Below are 14837 nucleotides of genomic sequence, written 5' to 3'. Positions count from 1 at the left end.
GCGTACCAAGTGTGTTTTTCTGTGATTGAGTAACCTCACTCAGGATGATATTTTCTACATCATTCCATTTGCCTATAAATTTCATGAAGTCATTGTTTTTGATAGCTGAGTAGTACTCCATTGTATGGATGTACCATATTTTTTTAATTCATTCCTCTGTTGAAGGGCATCTGGGTTATTTCCAGCTTCTGGCTATTATAAATAAGGCTGCTATGAACATAGTGGAGCATGTGTCTTTGTTGTACATCTTTTGAAAATGTTTTTTATGTCTTTAGATACAGATTCTATTTCTATGCCCAATATCATCTTTATTTGATCTTTTCATAGGAAAACCTATGAAATTTCAATATTGCTCCTTATGTTATTTTTGTCCTTGTTGGGTTTTGTAATTTCTTCACTTTTTTTTTCAAGCCCAGATGCCTGTCCTCTCTTTGATACATTTCGTTAGTGAGAATTTTCACAGAGCTTTGTATTTTACTTATTTCTTTTTCCTTTACAAAATTTCAGGTTAGATTTTTCCAATATTTTTATATTTTTTTATCAATTCTGATTTTATTATCTTACAACCCTTTCTTCTTTTTATTCAACTGTTTGCATTCTTACTCAGGTAAGTATACTTATATATACTTTTCTCAGCAATATTTGCAGAGGAAACTCTTTTCCCTAAAGTGTCGGTTTGGGGCATCTTTTAAGATCAGGTAACTGTACCTATGTGGCTTTCTTAGTGCTGTGGTGTTTTTTGTTACAATGACTCTATACAGTAACTTGGATAGATACTGTAATATCTGCACTTTATATTCTGCTCATGATCATATTGTCCATTCAACATTGATATGAACTTTAGTTTGGTTTCATCAAGTTCTATAAAGAATAGCATTAGAAATTTGGTGCAGATTAAACCATCATATACATAAAATTTCTGTTGGTATCTTTAATGTTTTATTGGTATATGACCATATCAATTGTGAAAATTAATAATTATTTTTGAGATTATAATTACAAAATTTCTCCATTTGCATTACCTTAAAATTTATGGCCCCTTCCTTAATTGTTATTACATGCATATATGTAATGTGGATATGCAAATATATGCATATATGTGCATGTTTCTGAATATAATCTACTTCACCTGTATAAAGATATTTTTATGTATGTTTTCAGGACTAGATATTTAGCACTGGAAAACCAAGGGATTTGTTGGTGTCTTCCTTCCTGGGGAAAACCAACTTTATCACTTTCAATTTTCCTCAGTTACCCATACTTATTTGTATAGGCTTGAATCCTGATGAGTATTTTCTCATCTATTTTGGCAGCTCCATTTGGGTAATATTTGTTCAACTCACACTTGGACAGTCTCAAATGAAACATTAACATACTAAAAGAGGTAATCTCACAGCCAACGTCCTAATCCTTTGGTTCTTACAGCCTTCCCATGCCCTCCTCTGCAATGTTCTCTCATATGGGAATGTTTTCTAGCTATATCCACTGAGAGTGGGCTCCACACCTATGTATTTTGATTGGTTGTGTTTTAATGTAGTGGTCACTGTCTATGGCAAAAAAAAATTTTCCTTGATGAGGGATGAAGACTACACTTACTTGTGAGCTTAAGAAGAAAAATTGTTCTTAAGCTGTCTATACTCCTAGAGAGTCACAAGAACTACTCTATAGCAATATGATGAGAAATAAAGTCTGTTTTTAGAAGAAGGGTTATGACATCATCTCTACATTTTTTTCTCAAGCAGCTACTGGTGAAAGTCACTTTCTATCAGAGATATGGATTCTTCATATTTGAAGATGAGGTAAAAGTACCTGCTATCTGGTGTGTGTGCGTGTGTGTGTGTGTGTGTGTGTGTGTGCGCATGTGTGTGTGTGTGCACGTGTGCATGTGCATGTGCTTGTATATGATCTACAAAAGACTATGGGACAAGATTATTGCAGCCAGAATGTTCTTGTCAGAGCATGCCAGTCTACCATATGACTGCTATGTTGAACCTTTAAAAACTATTTGTTGTATATGCTTTAAAAAGTAATCCCATTCTGTAAAGCTCGCTTGATCATCCACGAAAAGCAAAATGAGAGAATGAGTAGAAAGTTCATTAAAAACTGTACTCTACAGCGTTAAATATGCACAACAAAATTTACCACTATTTCCAAAATTGAAATACAGTGATTTAACAATGTGAAGCACTGAGTGGGGATTAGGACAATGCTTTATGGAAGAACAAAATGGAATAGGTATATTAGAATGAATAGTACTGGGAATAGCACAGACATTCAAATGGAGAGTAAATGGTTGATTCATTGAATCTACCTTACTCATCTCAGTCTAGAGTACACAGCAATAATTCTAATCTACAGCAGTCTTCTTAGCCTGTGATTGCTAATATCATGGTGAAAGATGATCTCACATGATTAATGAGCACAAAACATTAGTTAAACTTCAAGCTTTAGTTATAAAATGCTATTGTATCATGCCCTTCAAAGTTTCTTTACAGATAAGGGTAGAGTGAGGATGATCAAACTGATCATCCTTCTGACTGAAATGATTTTCCATATGCTATTGAGAAAAATTTCTCTGTGGGCTGCCTGGTCATGAAATGCTGGAATGTGGGAATACTAGAACAATCTTCATAGCAATTACATAAAACAGAACTGACTTGCTTTCGATGGGAGCTCTGGATGTTTCACTGAGATCAGTGACAAAAAGGTTATAACAGTATCTCTGAGATGAGCTGATGGCAATATAAGGTGAAAGTAAAATAAAGAGATTGCCAGAGACCTGCTGACAGCCATGCCAGTCAACGAGGGCAGGAAAAGATGCCCACAGACCTCCCTGCTCCCTCACTACTCAAGTGGGCCATCAATACATAGAAACCTGCAAGCCACCAAGTCATATAGTGCAGGTAGCAGAAGACAGGAGAGTGGCCTGGGTTATGAGAGTAGGTAAGCTGACCTTGACCCTTGCCAACTGCATCACTCAGAAGGGAGGTACATCACCTGGGCAGTACAGTAGAGTTGGCTCTGGTAGAAGGGACACAGATGAACCAACAAGATGTGCCTGAGAACAGAAAAACTGGACCTGCCACTTCTCTTATATCTGATGTGAGGTGGAGTATGTAAGATGGTAATGCCTTTACTCCTAGCCTCCTGTCACATGAGGTAGTCCAGATAAGAACATAAAGCATATCTGTCTCCATCCCCCATTGGTTGGAGAAGGGGACCTGTAGTTTACCCGGATAGCACAGTGTCACTTGCCCTGCTGGGCAAGGCATAGGTGGGCTATCCCCAAGTGTGAAAGAACTGGAGAGTCACCCCATCCCAAAACCTGTATCATCTGTGAACTGTTAGAACTTGTGGAAGGCAGGTCCTGCTGATGATCCAAAAAATACCAGAATTGCCATGACATAGGGCAACAACCTAACTAGAAGTCCTCGTTAGGATCCAATACTGATAATGTCACAGAATTCACCTCAAACCTTGACCAATGACATATTGCATTGAGCATTTACAAGATGAGATGCATGGGCAATGGTATGTTTTGGGATTAAACTGTGGTACACTACAGGTTCCACCAGAAGATGGTCTAGTCTTTGTTTTGTTTTCCTTATTTGGATTGTTTGTTTATGTCTTATCTTGTGGTGGAGGTTGCAAGGGCAAAAGGAAGATATGAGAGAATGGGGAAAACAGTGGGAAAGGACAGCACATTGGAGCTGGCTTTGCAGGCATGGGTATGGGTGAGCCAGTGTTAAGGTCATGAGAGGAGAGTGGACCCTTTCCTGGCAGTTTCAGGTGGCCTATCCAGAGCTGTGCTGGAGCGCTTACCCTGGTAGTGCAGATAATAGAAAACCTACAGACTGACCAGCTCAGCGACCACCCAGGCCCAGATCCAGTACTTGGAAATGTCCCAACTCAAAATCTACATCATCTGTGATCTAACTGTTGGGGCTTGTGAAAGGGCCAATCCTGCTCATGCAAAGCTATAAGGTGTCCATGAGACAGGGAAACAATAGGATAACTAGTAGAAGTCCCAATATTGGGTCCTAATACAGGACCCAATATTGAAGGTGTCACAGAATCCAAACACCATGAACCAGATGAACAACTCATTGTATTGAATATTTTCAAGTAAAGATGTGTAGACAGATAGGTAATTTTGGGACACACCATGACACACAATACTTTCCACTACAAAAAGTTATACCTACTACTTAGATTTTGGTTTTTGGTTTTTGTTTTGTATGTATGTTTGTGTGTGCGTGTGTGTGTGATGAGTGTGCGTGTATGTGTGATGAGTTTGTGATGAGTGTTTTTTATGAGTATGTGTGTGTGAGTGTGTGTGTGTAATTTTGTAGTGATGGTTGCAAAGACAGAGGGCAGATGTGAGGGGATGGGGAGATGAGTGGGACTGGGTTGTATAATATGAAATTCACAAAGAATCAATTAATTATTTTAGAAAAAAAGAAAAAGAAAACAGGAAATGTTAACTATATTACAGAAAAATTGCTTACTGTCTACCTAAACATAATAATATCCTAGCCATCTATCAGCTGGCTATGCACACCCATGTGTTAGACATGGTTCAGGTAGGAAAGGGGTCGTGGTAAGGCAAGTTTATGAGACACAGTGTCAAGTAAATTATAATTTTGGTATTCAAGCTCTGCCAAGAAAAAGTGGAAGGAGTGAGATGTTGAACTTGTCAGGCAACTTTAGCTTTGCTTAGCAATAGCATTTTAGATGCCATCTGTGGGAAATCTCACACTTCTCAGGAGTTTCCATATCTTTTTAGATATGTGAAACCATATGGCAATTTTAGATCATTCCTTGGACAAAACTGAATCCACCTGAGTAATATTATCTTCCTTATTAATTAGAGATAATTCCATTTTTTATTCCTTATTATAAACCAGTTTTAAAAGGGTGAGGCTCAATACATATCCCATGCTTTTGTCCAAAATACCTTATAAAACTGTCAAATATTTTATAAATTGAACAGCACTGTACTTAGGCATAAGCCATGGTTTCCTTAACGAGATTCAGAGGACAGAGGGAAGGGCTGTGAGTACAAATTCTGTTCGGTAGCTGTGATAATCATGCCAGAGATGGGTATAGAAGATATTAAACAGAACTCTCAGGGGTGCCTTTCCTAATACATTCTGGTATCCATGATTTAACATTCTCCATGAGTGACATGTCAAAACCAATTGCTAGATTCTGAACTCAAATTTTGCTCTTTGAGAAGCAGCACAAGAACATTTGTTTATCTTCTACATTTTAGTGAATTTAGTTACGATTTTTACTTGTTCTTCCTCAGTAAGACTAACTAAAAACATAAGTAGATTCTATAATAGGGTTCCTCACATTAGCTCATAAAATTAGATGTAATCTCACATATCATTTCTTAATACATTCCACCTAAGCATGTTATGTCTCAGTAAATTTCAGTGCTGTGACTCTGGTCTTTGTTAGAACTCATTCTTATTAGGGATCTTTTACAGGAAAGTTTACTCATAACTAAGTCTGATATAATAGTGTCACTGAAAAAATAGAATATCAGAATCCTTCTATTTTTTAATATTGATTCCTATTTATGACTCCTTGTCAATTAGTAATCCCTTACTGAAGGTAATTCTCAGAACAGAAACCAGTGTGACCACTGTTCAAGTCCTTCTTCATATCTGACCTAGACTATACATTTCTCTCTCAAACTCTGTGGTTTTTTAAAGTGAGAGATATAGAGTTTTAAACTAGCTCAAAACTCAGCAACAGGATCTGACTCAGGAAGACAGATGGTTAAAAACGCAGGAGGACTGATACAGACTCACTGACCCTCTGGATGTCAGTGGACGTGGGTAAATGAGTAATGGGTTCTGTTCTGCCCCTGTGATGTTGTTCAAGCCCCCATTGTGCCCTACAGAAAATGTTCCAGCCATTGTGTCCTGCAGATAGTATTCCAGAAAACCGGGCCAAAGCCTAACCAGATGTGTTTCAGATGCAGATGCCTTGTCAACTCTGACAAACATCTACCCTAAAGGACAGGAATCAAGATCTGTTCTCAGAAGAATGAGGGCTTGACCTTTCCCCTGATTTAAACCCTAGAGTCTTAAGAACAATCCTGTGACTTTGAGAGTTTCCCCTTGTGACATTTTTGGTATTTCCTTTTGACATCCCCTCATCTCCTGGGGCTTGTGACTTCTTCCTTTAAAAAGCCCTTTTCCGAGCCACTCAGGGTCAACACCTCTGTCTCCTGCATGGGATATGTGTTGACCTGGAGATCTCCATAAAAAAACCTTGCCTTTGCGTATTACATCAAAATGGTCTCTCGTGTGTCTGGGACCCGCGACTTCCCAAGACTTGAGTAAGGGTCTCCCTTCGGGGATCTTTCAAAAGTAGGGAAGTTTAATCCTTAGTACAAGTTGTTAATACAATCACAAAGATGCTGCAAATGGACCCATAAAAGCATGAAAAGATTAGTGCCAAAATCTTGACAGAGAGGAATAAAGTGAATGTGATATTGGTCTGTCCCTGGAACATATTGAGGAAGCTCCTTCTGAAATCTTATTTTTCATACTTCAAACCACTTCCAAGTGTGATCCCTTTTGGAAAGGTGAGCCAAGCAAGTGAAAGCCTAAAATACAAGTCATGTCTGTTTCTCTCTCCCATGTTGTTTCACATTTTAATACTGATTGCCAAAGCTCTTGGATATGATCTTTCTATATGATGAATTATTCTAGTGTTATGAATCATCAACTCCTAGTCATTAGATCCATATACAAGATTTTTATTTTCATGAATCTCCAGGTCTCAAATATCCACTCATCCACAAATACCATGTCTTCCTCAAAGTAAATCACAGACGTTTCCATGATGTTAGTGTATATCTTAGGAATATAGCCATTCTCCACCACCAAACCTCCTTCTACCAGCCTAAGAAGGAAGGCCAAGCTGCATACACAAAGTCTATGTATCCACTGGTTTGCAAAGCCTCCTTTCAAGAATCACCTACTTTCCTTGTCCTTATCACTGACCCAGAGTAGACAAATAGAGCAGAGATAATGTAAGGCTCTCGGAAGGGGAAACCCACAGGTGTGCTTGTGTAGAAGCAGTGGGGCCCTCCCCTCAGCACCTCCTTCTCCCTGAATTGGGGTATAAAAGCAGGCTTCCATCCAGGGCTCCCTACCCTCTGCCACAATGAGAGCACTCCTGTTCCTGGCTCTTGTGGGAGCTGCTGGTGAGTTCCATGCTTTCACCTTGGTCTTGCTCTATCTTCTCCTAGAAACCATGAACCTTGCCACCAAGGCTGCTTGTTAAGCCTATGTATATACCAATACGTTCATTCTTCCTCCAGCAGCAACTCTGCTTCCAATCTTTTGCGCTTCCCTGTAAGCTTGTTTCTTTTCCCTTCCACTGTAATGTATTATATGATCAGAGAGTCTAAAATATGAGGCACATGGAGGGTCCATGAAATTAATCAGCAGCCTTCCTGGAGATTAAGGTAAGGGTCTTGCCCTAACACAAAGGTACTGAGGAAGGGCATAGAATAGGCAGACCAGAGAGCTTACTACTGTCTGGAGGCCAGAAGCATGGCTTTTAGCAATTAACTCTTGCTCTCCTGAAGTAGAAAGCTGGTGGCTTCTGGTGACTGACTCCTGCTGCTATATAGCAACAGGGGGTTGAAAAGGAGGCTTTTATTCTTTAAGGGACCTCCTGCTGGCCTGGATGGCCTCAGAGCTTTTTAACTCTTGGGAGCCAGAAAGAAAGAAAAAGTATAAGAGAAAGTATTACACACACACACACACACACACACACACACACAGACACAGAGAGAGAGAGAGAGAGAGAGAGAGAGAGAGAGAGAGAGAGAGAGATTCAGCTAGGCCCAACCACAAGTTTCATCAATTTCCCAAGTGTGTATGCATACTTATACACCTACACACACACTTACATATGTATGTACACACAAACACACACTCAAATATACATTTGTTAGATGACTTAGAATGATGTTTTTTCTTGGTCATTAATTTGTTTCAAGCATTTTTCCTTAGTACAATTTACAAAAGCTCATTGTACCACTTTTTTTATGTTTTTATTTACTATTCTATGAGGAGGGGCACATTTTATCCTTGATTCAAACTTTATTATGCCTTTCTGGCAAAACAACTGAAACCATCTCCTTAAACTTTCTTCCTAAGATTATTTGAATCAAATCAGTAATTCTATAAAGACATTGATACAACTAAGCAGCATTAATTCTTGAAAGGTTATCTTCACGTTGATGGGAGGAAATTTGCCAATAGGGTAGGATGATTCCCAAGAAACATTAGGCTATGTAATTATGGCAGGAAAGGCATATCAGCAGCAAGGAACAATCCTGAGACAAAGTCTCTTGGGTCTACACCCCTCACTGCTTACTGATTGCTGCCATGCAAAATGATGGACCATCACCTGAGAACTCACTCGCTTGCCATAACCTTTCTTACATGACTTATGTCAATTAATATCTTAAATTTCTTACCTTATGTGTCTGGGGCAGAGACTTGATATTAGGAAGGACGTTTCTATTATAGATACACACACACACACACACACACACACATATTTTAAATATCAAAGTGATTTTAAGACTAATAAACATGCAATCAAATTAAAAATCAATAATCTTTGGTAATAATATCAACTAACCTGGAACGATGGGGATTCATAGAGCCTGGGTTACCAGCCAGGGAACATGCATGAGCTGGACCTAGAACCCCTATACATTTGTGGCAAATGTGTAGCTTGGTCTCTTGTGAGGCCCCTAAAAAGGGGGAATTAGAATTAATCTCTGTCTGCTGCCAATGAATCCCCTTCCTCATGCCTGGACTACCTGGCTGGTCCTCAGTGGGAGAGAATAGGCCTAGTCTTTCTGGGTCAAGATCCCCAGGTGAGGAGATACCCAAGGGGAACTCCCTTTTTCTGAGGGAAAGAGGAGATGGTGAGGAAAGATTTTTCAAGGAAGAATTAGAAAGGAGGAAGAGGCTGTGATTAGGGAATTTTATCTATGAATCAAAAATAAATGGAAAGGTAAATGAATAAAATAACATTACATCCCTCTATCCTACATAAGACCTGATCTCTATGTGTCACTAATATATAAACTTGACCTATAAAAGCTTGTGGGTACATAAATCTCTACATACCCACGACTTTTTCTAAAATAATTCCAACCTCCCTAAACACCTTAAGCACTGTTAGCCACAGGTGTCAATGATTGAAGAAATTGTGATCAATTCAGAGAGTGGATTAGACAACCATCACTAGACCCTATTGCTACTGCATGCTGTGTAAGCATCACTTGCCCCATCCCTGGCAACCCATCAGAATGCAGTCAACTGCAACGTGTTTTTCTATTGTACTGTAGTGTTACTGTTCACCGTTGGACAAACTGTCCTATGCCTTTTGGGAATGCAGTGATACCTTCTAGCTTCCAGATATTTTACTCTTTAAAGATCCCTACTTAGCTGAAAGCTGAGGACTCCACCTTCCAGGACCTTGATGAATTGCTTTCTCAATGGTCTTCTCATTTTAATTCAAGTTGCTTTTCCTGTGGATGATGATGACAAGATCGTTGGAGGATACACCTGTCAAGAGAATTCTGTTCCCTACCAAGTGTCCCTGAACTCTGGCTACCACTTCTGTGGAGGTTCCCTCATCAATGACCAGTGGGTGGTGTCTGCAGCTCACTGCTATAAGTCGTAAGTGATGGACCTGACTGTATAGAACACACATTTGTTGTTTCTATGGGTATAGTATAAGATCAGGCAGTAATTAAAGGCATAGGGTGAACGGGAATAGTCAGAGCAGAGAGATTACTTACTGTAATATTTTCACGAGTTTGAACAGAACAGGAAGTCTTTCAACACATAAGCCATCCAAACTAAATTAAGGGTAGACAAAACCAAAGCAAGGAAAGGTGATTTTAGAATAGAAAGAACTAAACATGAAGTCACACAAACACATTCACAAATAGTGACTGTGTATTCTTTATATCAGGGCAATAAACTCAATTTTCAGTGAGTGTGAACAATTTGTAAACTTTTTAAAACTTCCAATTGCAAATAATTTCACTATGCATAGAACACTCATGGTCAATTTGATACCAGAAGGTATCAGACCTGAACATACATCAGAATGATAAGTAAACAAATAAATAATTAACAAACACAGAAACAAGTAAAAATGAGATATGAAAAGTACATCTTGAAAGGAAGACAGGTTTATTTTCTCACTATAAAAATGAATGCAAACAGCATCAAAGATTTTCACAACTGTGTGTCTAAGTCCTACAGCAAAAAAATTATATCAAAGTTTTCAAAAGATACAGGTTTTAATCATTCATTTTCTTCACCTGTTATTTTTATACTCTATTAGGGGATGATACCCAAAATGGGCTATCAGACTATGGGTTAGAATTATAAAAGGATGTTGTTAAATAATAGACTGAATAGCCTGATGGTCTAGACTGAGACTTGGAAGACGGGGAGAAGTCAGTAAAAGGAAATGAACCTCTTACAGAGCCTCAGAATCCCACTATGAAGGCTCAGGTACCACATATTAACCCGTCTATTGAAATGTAAAAGTGAAGCATTCTTCCAAAGGTAAATGGGGATTAAAAGTTCCTGTGTGTAGTGACTATGACACAGTGGCTTCAAATGACCTCTTAGTTCCATAGCCCAGGATACTAGAGGCAGATTAAAAGGAGCAATGTATACAGCAGTTGTTCAGCCCCTGTACACCATCTCTCTCTGAAAAAGAGGAGAGTGTGATAACTTCAGCAAGAGTTTTGAAATATTCATAGACACAAGAGAGCAAGGGGCTTCAGAAAGTTGTGATGTCTTCAGTCATAGAAAAAAAAAATACTATGGCATTACTTCTTTTCCCAACAGCCGCATCCAAGTGAGACTGGGAGAGCACAACATCAATGTCCTTGAGGGCAATGAGCAGTTTGTCAATGCTGCCAAGATCATCAAGCATCCCAACTTCGATAGGAAGACCCTGAACAATGACATCATGCTGATCAAGCTCTCTTCCCCTGTGAAACTTAATGCTCGAGTGGCCACTGTGGCTCTGCCCAGCTCCTGTGCACCTGCAGGCACTCAGTGCCTCATCTCTGGCTGGGGCAACACCCTCAGCTTCGGTGGTGAGTAGGACATGTCACTTAGAACTTCTCTTTTATGTATACACTGCAATTGTGCCCATCTCTGAAATTATTGCCCTGCTGCCTAAACTATAAATACTCAGTACCAGTACACATTTACACACACACACACACACACACACACACACACACACACACAGAGAGAGAGAGAGAGAGAGAGAGAGAGAGAGAGAGAGAGAGAGAGAGCTGATCCCCAGAATTCTGGCCAGGTATGAAGGATATCCGCTGTGAATATTCTGGAATAAAAGAGCCAGTTTCTAAGTGGGAGTTCTTATCTTAGGGAATAGTCCATTGCTTGCCAGCTGGTTCAACACTAGATTGTTGTCTGGATAAAGGAGTCATCATTCTTTTTCTTTCCTCACAGTCAATGATCCTGATCTGCTCCAGTGCCTGGATGCCCCACTGCTGCCCCAAGCTGACTGTGAAGCCTCCTACCCTGGAAAGATCACTGACAACATGGTCTGTGTTGGCTTCCTAGAGGGAGGCAAGGATTCCTGCCAGGTGACTGCCACCCTTCACTTATACAGACCTCTGTTCTCTTCGGGCTGGGGCTTCAAAGCTTAGTGTTAGGATGCAGAAAGTGTGCTGTGATGGTACTATAGAGAAAGGTGTCTCCTTTGGATTTCAACACAGTAGTAAGGATAGCAGATCAACTATGGAGAAAAAGAAATGGAGGAAGTGGGAAGAAACAGTTTACTGTAGGCAGTCCTCTTTCACATGCCTTTCCTCATGCACTGTGTTCCTCTTTTCCCTAGGGTGACTCTGGTGGCCCTGTGGTCTGTAATGGAGAGCTGCAGGGCATTGTCTCCTGGGGCTATGGCTGTGCCCTGCCAGATAATCCTGGTGTGTACACCAAGGTCTGCAACTATGTGGACTGGATTCAGGACACCATTGCTGCCAACTAGAGCTCTCCAATCCCTCTGCAGTCATTATGTCAATAAAGTGAAATATTCTTTACTGCCTGTGTTTCCGCATCATCTCTTTAGCCTTTTAGCTTTAAGGGTAGTTTTCATTGTAAATCATTCTTCTTATCAGTTGAGTGTTGTTGTTGTTGTTGTTGTTGTTGTTGTTGTTATAAAGAAAATTTATTTGGGGGAAGAGGAGGGAGAAATGGGGTATAGACAGACAAACACAAGCAGTGTGATGAGAGCAGAGAAGGGGGGTCAGAGAAGGTAGAAAGAGAGAGCAGGGAGGCTGTTGGCACCCTGTGGGAGCAGAGAGAGTGAGAGAAAGAGAGAACCAGTTGAGTAAAGAGACACAACTTCAAAGATAAGTTTTTAAACAAGCTATGTGCTGGAATGCAGAAGGACAACATTATGGATTGAAAGGTTTGTGGCTGACTTGATGTCTGTGTTTCTGTGTTCATAGCATACAAAATATCTCCATGTATCAAATTAGATAGCCCTTGGCAGCAAAGGCTCTATGTAAGCTACAGCAGTCCTTCTCCAGGTTCAATGAATTGTGTAGGTTGTTTTCTGTAGCAATGGTGACTTGCTGTTGGTCTTGGGAGAGTTATGTATATTCTTGTCAACATTCTGGGTTACTCAGGAATTCAGCAGGGTTTTGTTGTTTTCAACGAGCAAGGAAAAGAACACTTGTTTGTGTTTAATGAAACGAAGAGCATTATATTGATGCAATATATTTTATGAAAAATAAATTTTTTAGACATTGAGAAATTTCTGTCAACGTCTTCCTTAATACCAGTATGTTTAAGGTAGTGTCCAAATGTCTGTAAAAGCACTTGTTCTAATTTAATTTCAGTTTCAGGATTTAAGGACAGAAGTTCAGATGGGTCACATTGCATTCATAATTCAGTGCAAATTAATACACAATTCAGTGAAAGTACATATCATTTTCTGTGCGTGATCTCAGCTTCTGTTATCTACTCTTATAGTGTTTGGATCACATGCCCAGGAATTGCATCACCCACAATGGACTGGTCCTCCCTACCTCAAAAAGCACTCAAAATATTCTCCCACAAACATGCAAATGGGTTATTCCTTTGCCTTACCTCTTTTTTTAGTTGATCCGAGAATGTGTCAAATTGGTAGTCAAAATTAACTGTCAGGGCACTGAATTTCTGCAGCAACGACTTCCATTAGAACAAGTAGTAATGGATAGTCTTGGACGTATTTAGCCTCATCTTCCATGGCAGAGCTCAGAGTTCTGTTTTTTGACCCCAAACATCTACACCGCTGGATATTACTATGAAGTTTGGACAGTCATTACACAGAGTTTAGAAACTGAGGAATCTTAGGTACATGCAAAATCCTACTTAGACTTCTCCTATGCCCCAAAAATGTGAACAAGGCCAGCAGCAGTCCCTGGTTTACAGAGAAGGAAAACTCTTAAGTGAATACAACTGCAAAAGATATTCTGTTCTTCTTTAATCTACACTCAGTTCTTTCCTAAATGGCAACAAACTGATAAGATTCCAGCATAACCTGATCTTTACCTGTCAAACACCAATGCTAAAGGATCTAGAATAGAGCTGATCAATATCTTAGGGGATTTTTGTTTGTTTGTTTTTGTTTGTTTGCTTTTTGGGAGTTTTTGTGTGTGTTTGTTTCATTAAAGGGTGATTTTTGCTTTAACTTTTCATTTGCTTTTATTTCTATATTATGATAATTTAATATACTATTTAATATTTTTTAAAAAGTTGTCATGGTTTTAAACAGCTGAATAATATTCCATTGTATATATGGACAACATTTTCTTTATCTGATTTTGGTGGCAAGACAAGGTTGTTTCCAAGTTCTGGCTGTTATAAGAAAGCTATAATGAGCAAATACCCTTGTGGTGGGGTGACATGTCTGTGAGGTATGTGCCCAAGAATGGTATTGAAGTAGAACAATTCCTAATTTTTGGAGAAGACACAATATTTCCACATTTCCATAGTGAGTTACAAGTTTTCACTCCCATCAGTAATGGAGGAATGTCCCCTGTCCTACACCCTCTCGTGTATGAACCGTCACTTATTTATTCTCACTTATTTTTATTTCGCTTGATCACAACCACCCTTTCTTCTCTCCAGCCCTTTCAGATCCCTTCCCCCATTGCTCCCTACCCTTCTCCTCAGAGAAGGGAAACCCACATCAAACTGGAACATCTAGCCTTAGAAAGTCTAGGCACCTCCTCTCCCACTGAGGCCCTACCAGGCAGTTCAAAGATGGAAGAAGGGGATTGAATGGCAGCAAGCATAGACCAAGACTGCTCCCATTCCACTTGTTAGGTGAACCACTTGTACACTAAGACACACATTGGCTACAAATGTGTAGGGGCTTTAGATTCAGCTCCTCATGTTCCCTAGTTGGTGGCCCAGGCTCTGTAAGTCCCCATGGTCCCAAGTTAGTTGATTGTATGGGGCTTGTGGTATCCTTGACCCTTATGAGTTGCTATCCCCTACTCTTCCACAAGACAGCCAGGTCTCTGATGTTTGGCTGTGGGTCTCTCCATCTCCCTAAATCCGCTGCTGGATGAAGGCTTTCCAAAGACAGTTATGCTAGGTTTCTGTCTGAAAGCATAACAGAGTATCATAAATAGTATCAGAGGTTGGCTCTTTCACATGGAATGTGTCTCAAGGTGGGGCAGTCACTGATTAGCTGTTCCCTCAGTCTCTGCTTAATATTTATCCCTGCAC

At 39.7% G+C, this 14837-nt stretch overlaps 1 protein-coding gene across 2 annotated transcripts; it reads left to right on the top strand.

The window, feature by feature from the left end:
• Positions 1–7188: 7188 nt before the first annotated feature.
• Positions 7189–12157, top strand: LOC116902882 (anionic trypsin-2). 2 transcript variants are annotated; one of them, XM_032905213.1, is made up of 5 exons: positions 7189–7228; positions 9575–9734; positions 10926–11179; positions 11562–11698; positions 11953–12157. In XM_032905213.1, exons 1-5 carry the CDS (start codon positions 7189–7191, stop codon positions 12100–12102), a joined length of 741 nt encoding a protein of 246 aa, XP_032761104.1. In that variant the 3' UTR covers positions 12103–12157. The 2 variants fall into 2 exon arrangements, with proteins under 2 accessions (XP_032761104.1, XP_032761105.1); XM_032905214.1 differs by having other exon boundaries at positions 10926–11185; positions 11568–11698; positions 11953–12102.
• Positions 12158–14837: the final 2680 nt, after the last annotated feature.

This window comes from Rattus rattus, chromosome 6, assembly GCF_011064425.1.
Source record: "Rattus rattus isolate New Zealand chromosome 6, Rrattus_CSIRO_v1, whole genome shotgun sequence".
NCBI lineage: Eukaryota > Metazoa > Chordata > Mammalia > Rodentia > Muridae > Rattus > Rattus rattus.
The sequence above is the reverse complement of the archived record's forward strand: the minus strand, read 5'-3'. Positions and strand labels throughout refer to the sequence as shown.

Coding starts and splice junctions, on each gene's coding strand:
- LOC116902882 (XM_032905213.1), top strand. CDS start 7,189: ATGAGAGCACTCCTGTTCCTGGCTCTTGTGGGAGCTGCTG. Junction 11,180..11,561: donor CAACACCCTCAGCTTCGGTG/GTGAGTAGGACA, acceptor CTTTCCTCACAG/TCAATGATCCTGATCTGCTC. Junction 11,699..11,952: donor GAGGCAAGGATTCCTGCCAG/GTGACTGCCACC, acceptor TCTTTTCCCTAG/GGTGACTCTGGTGGCCCTGT.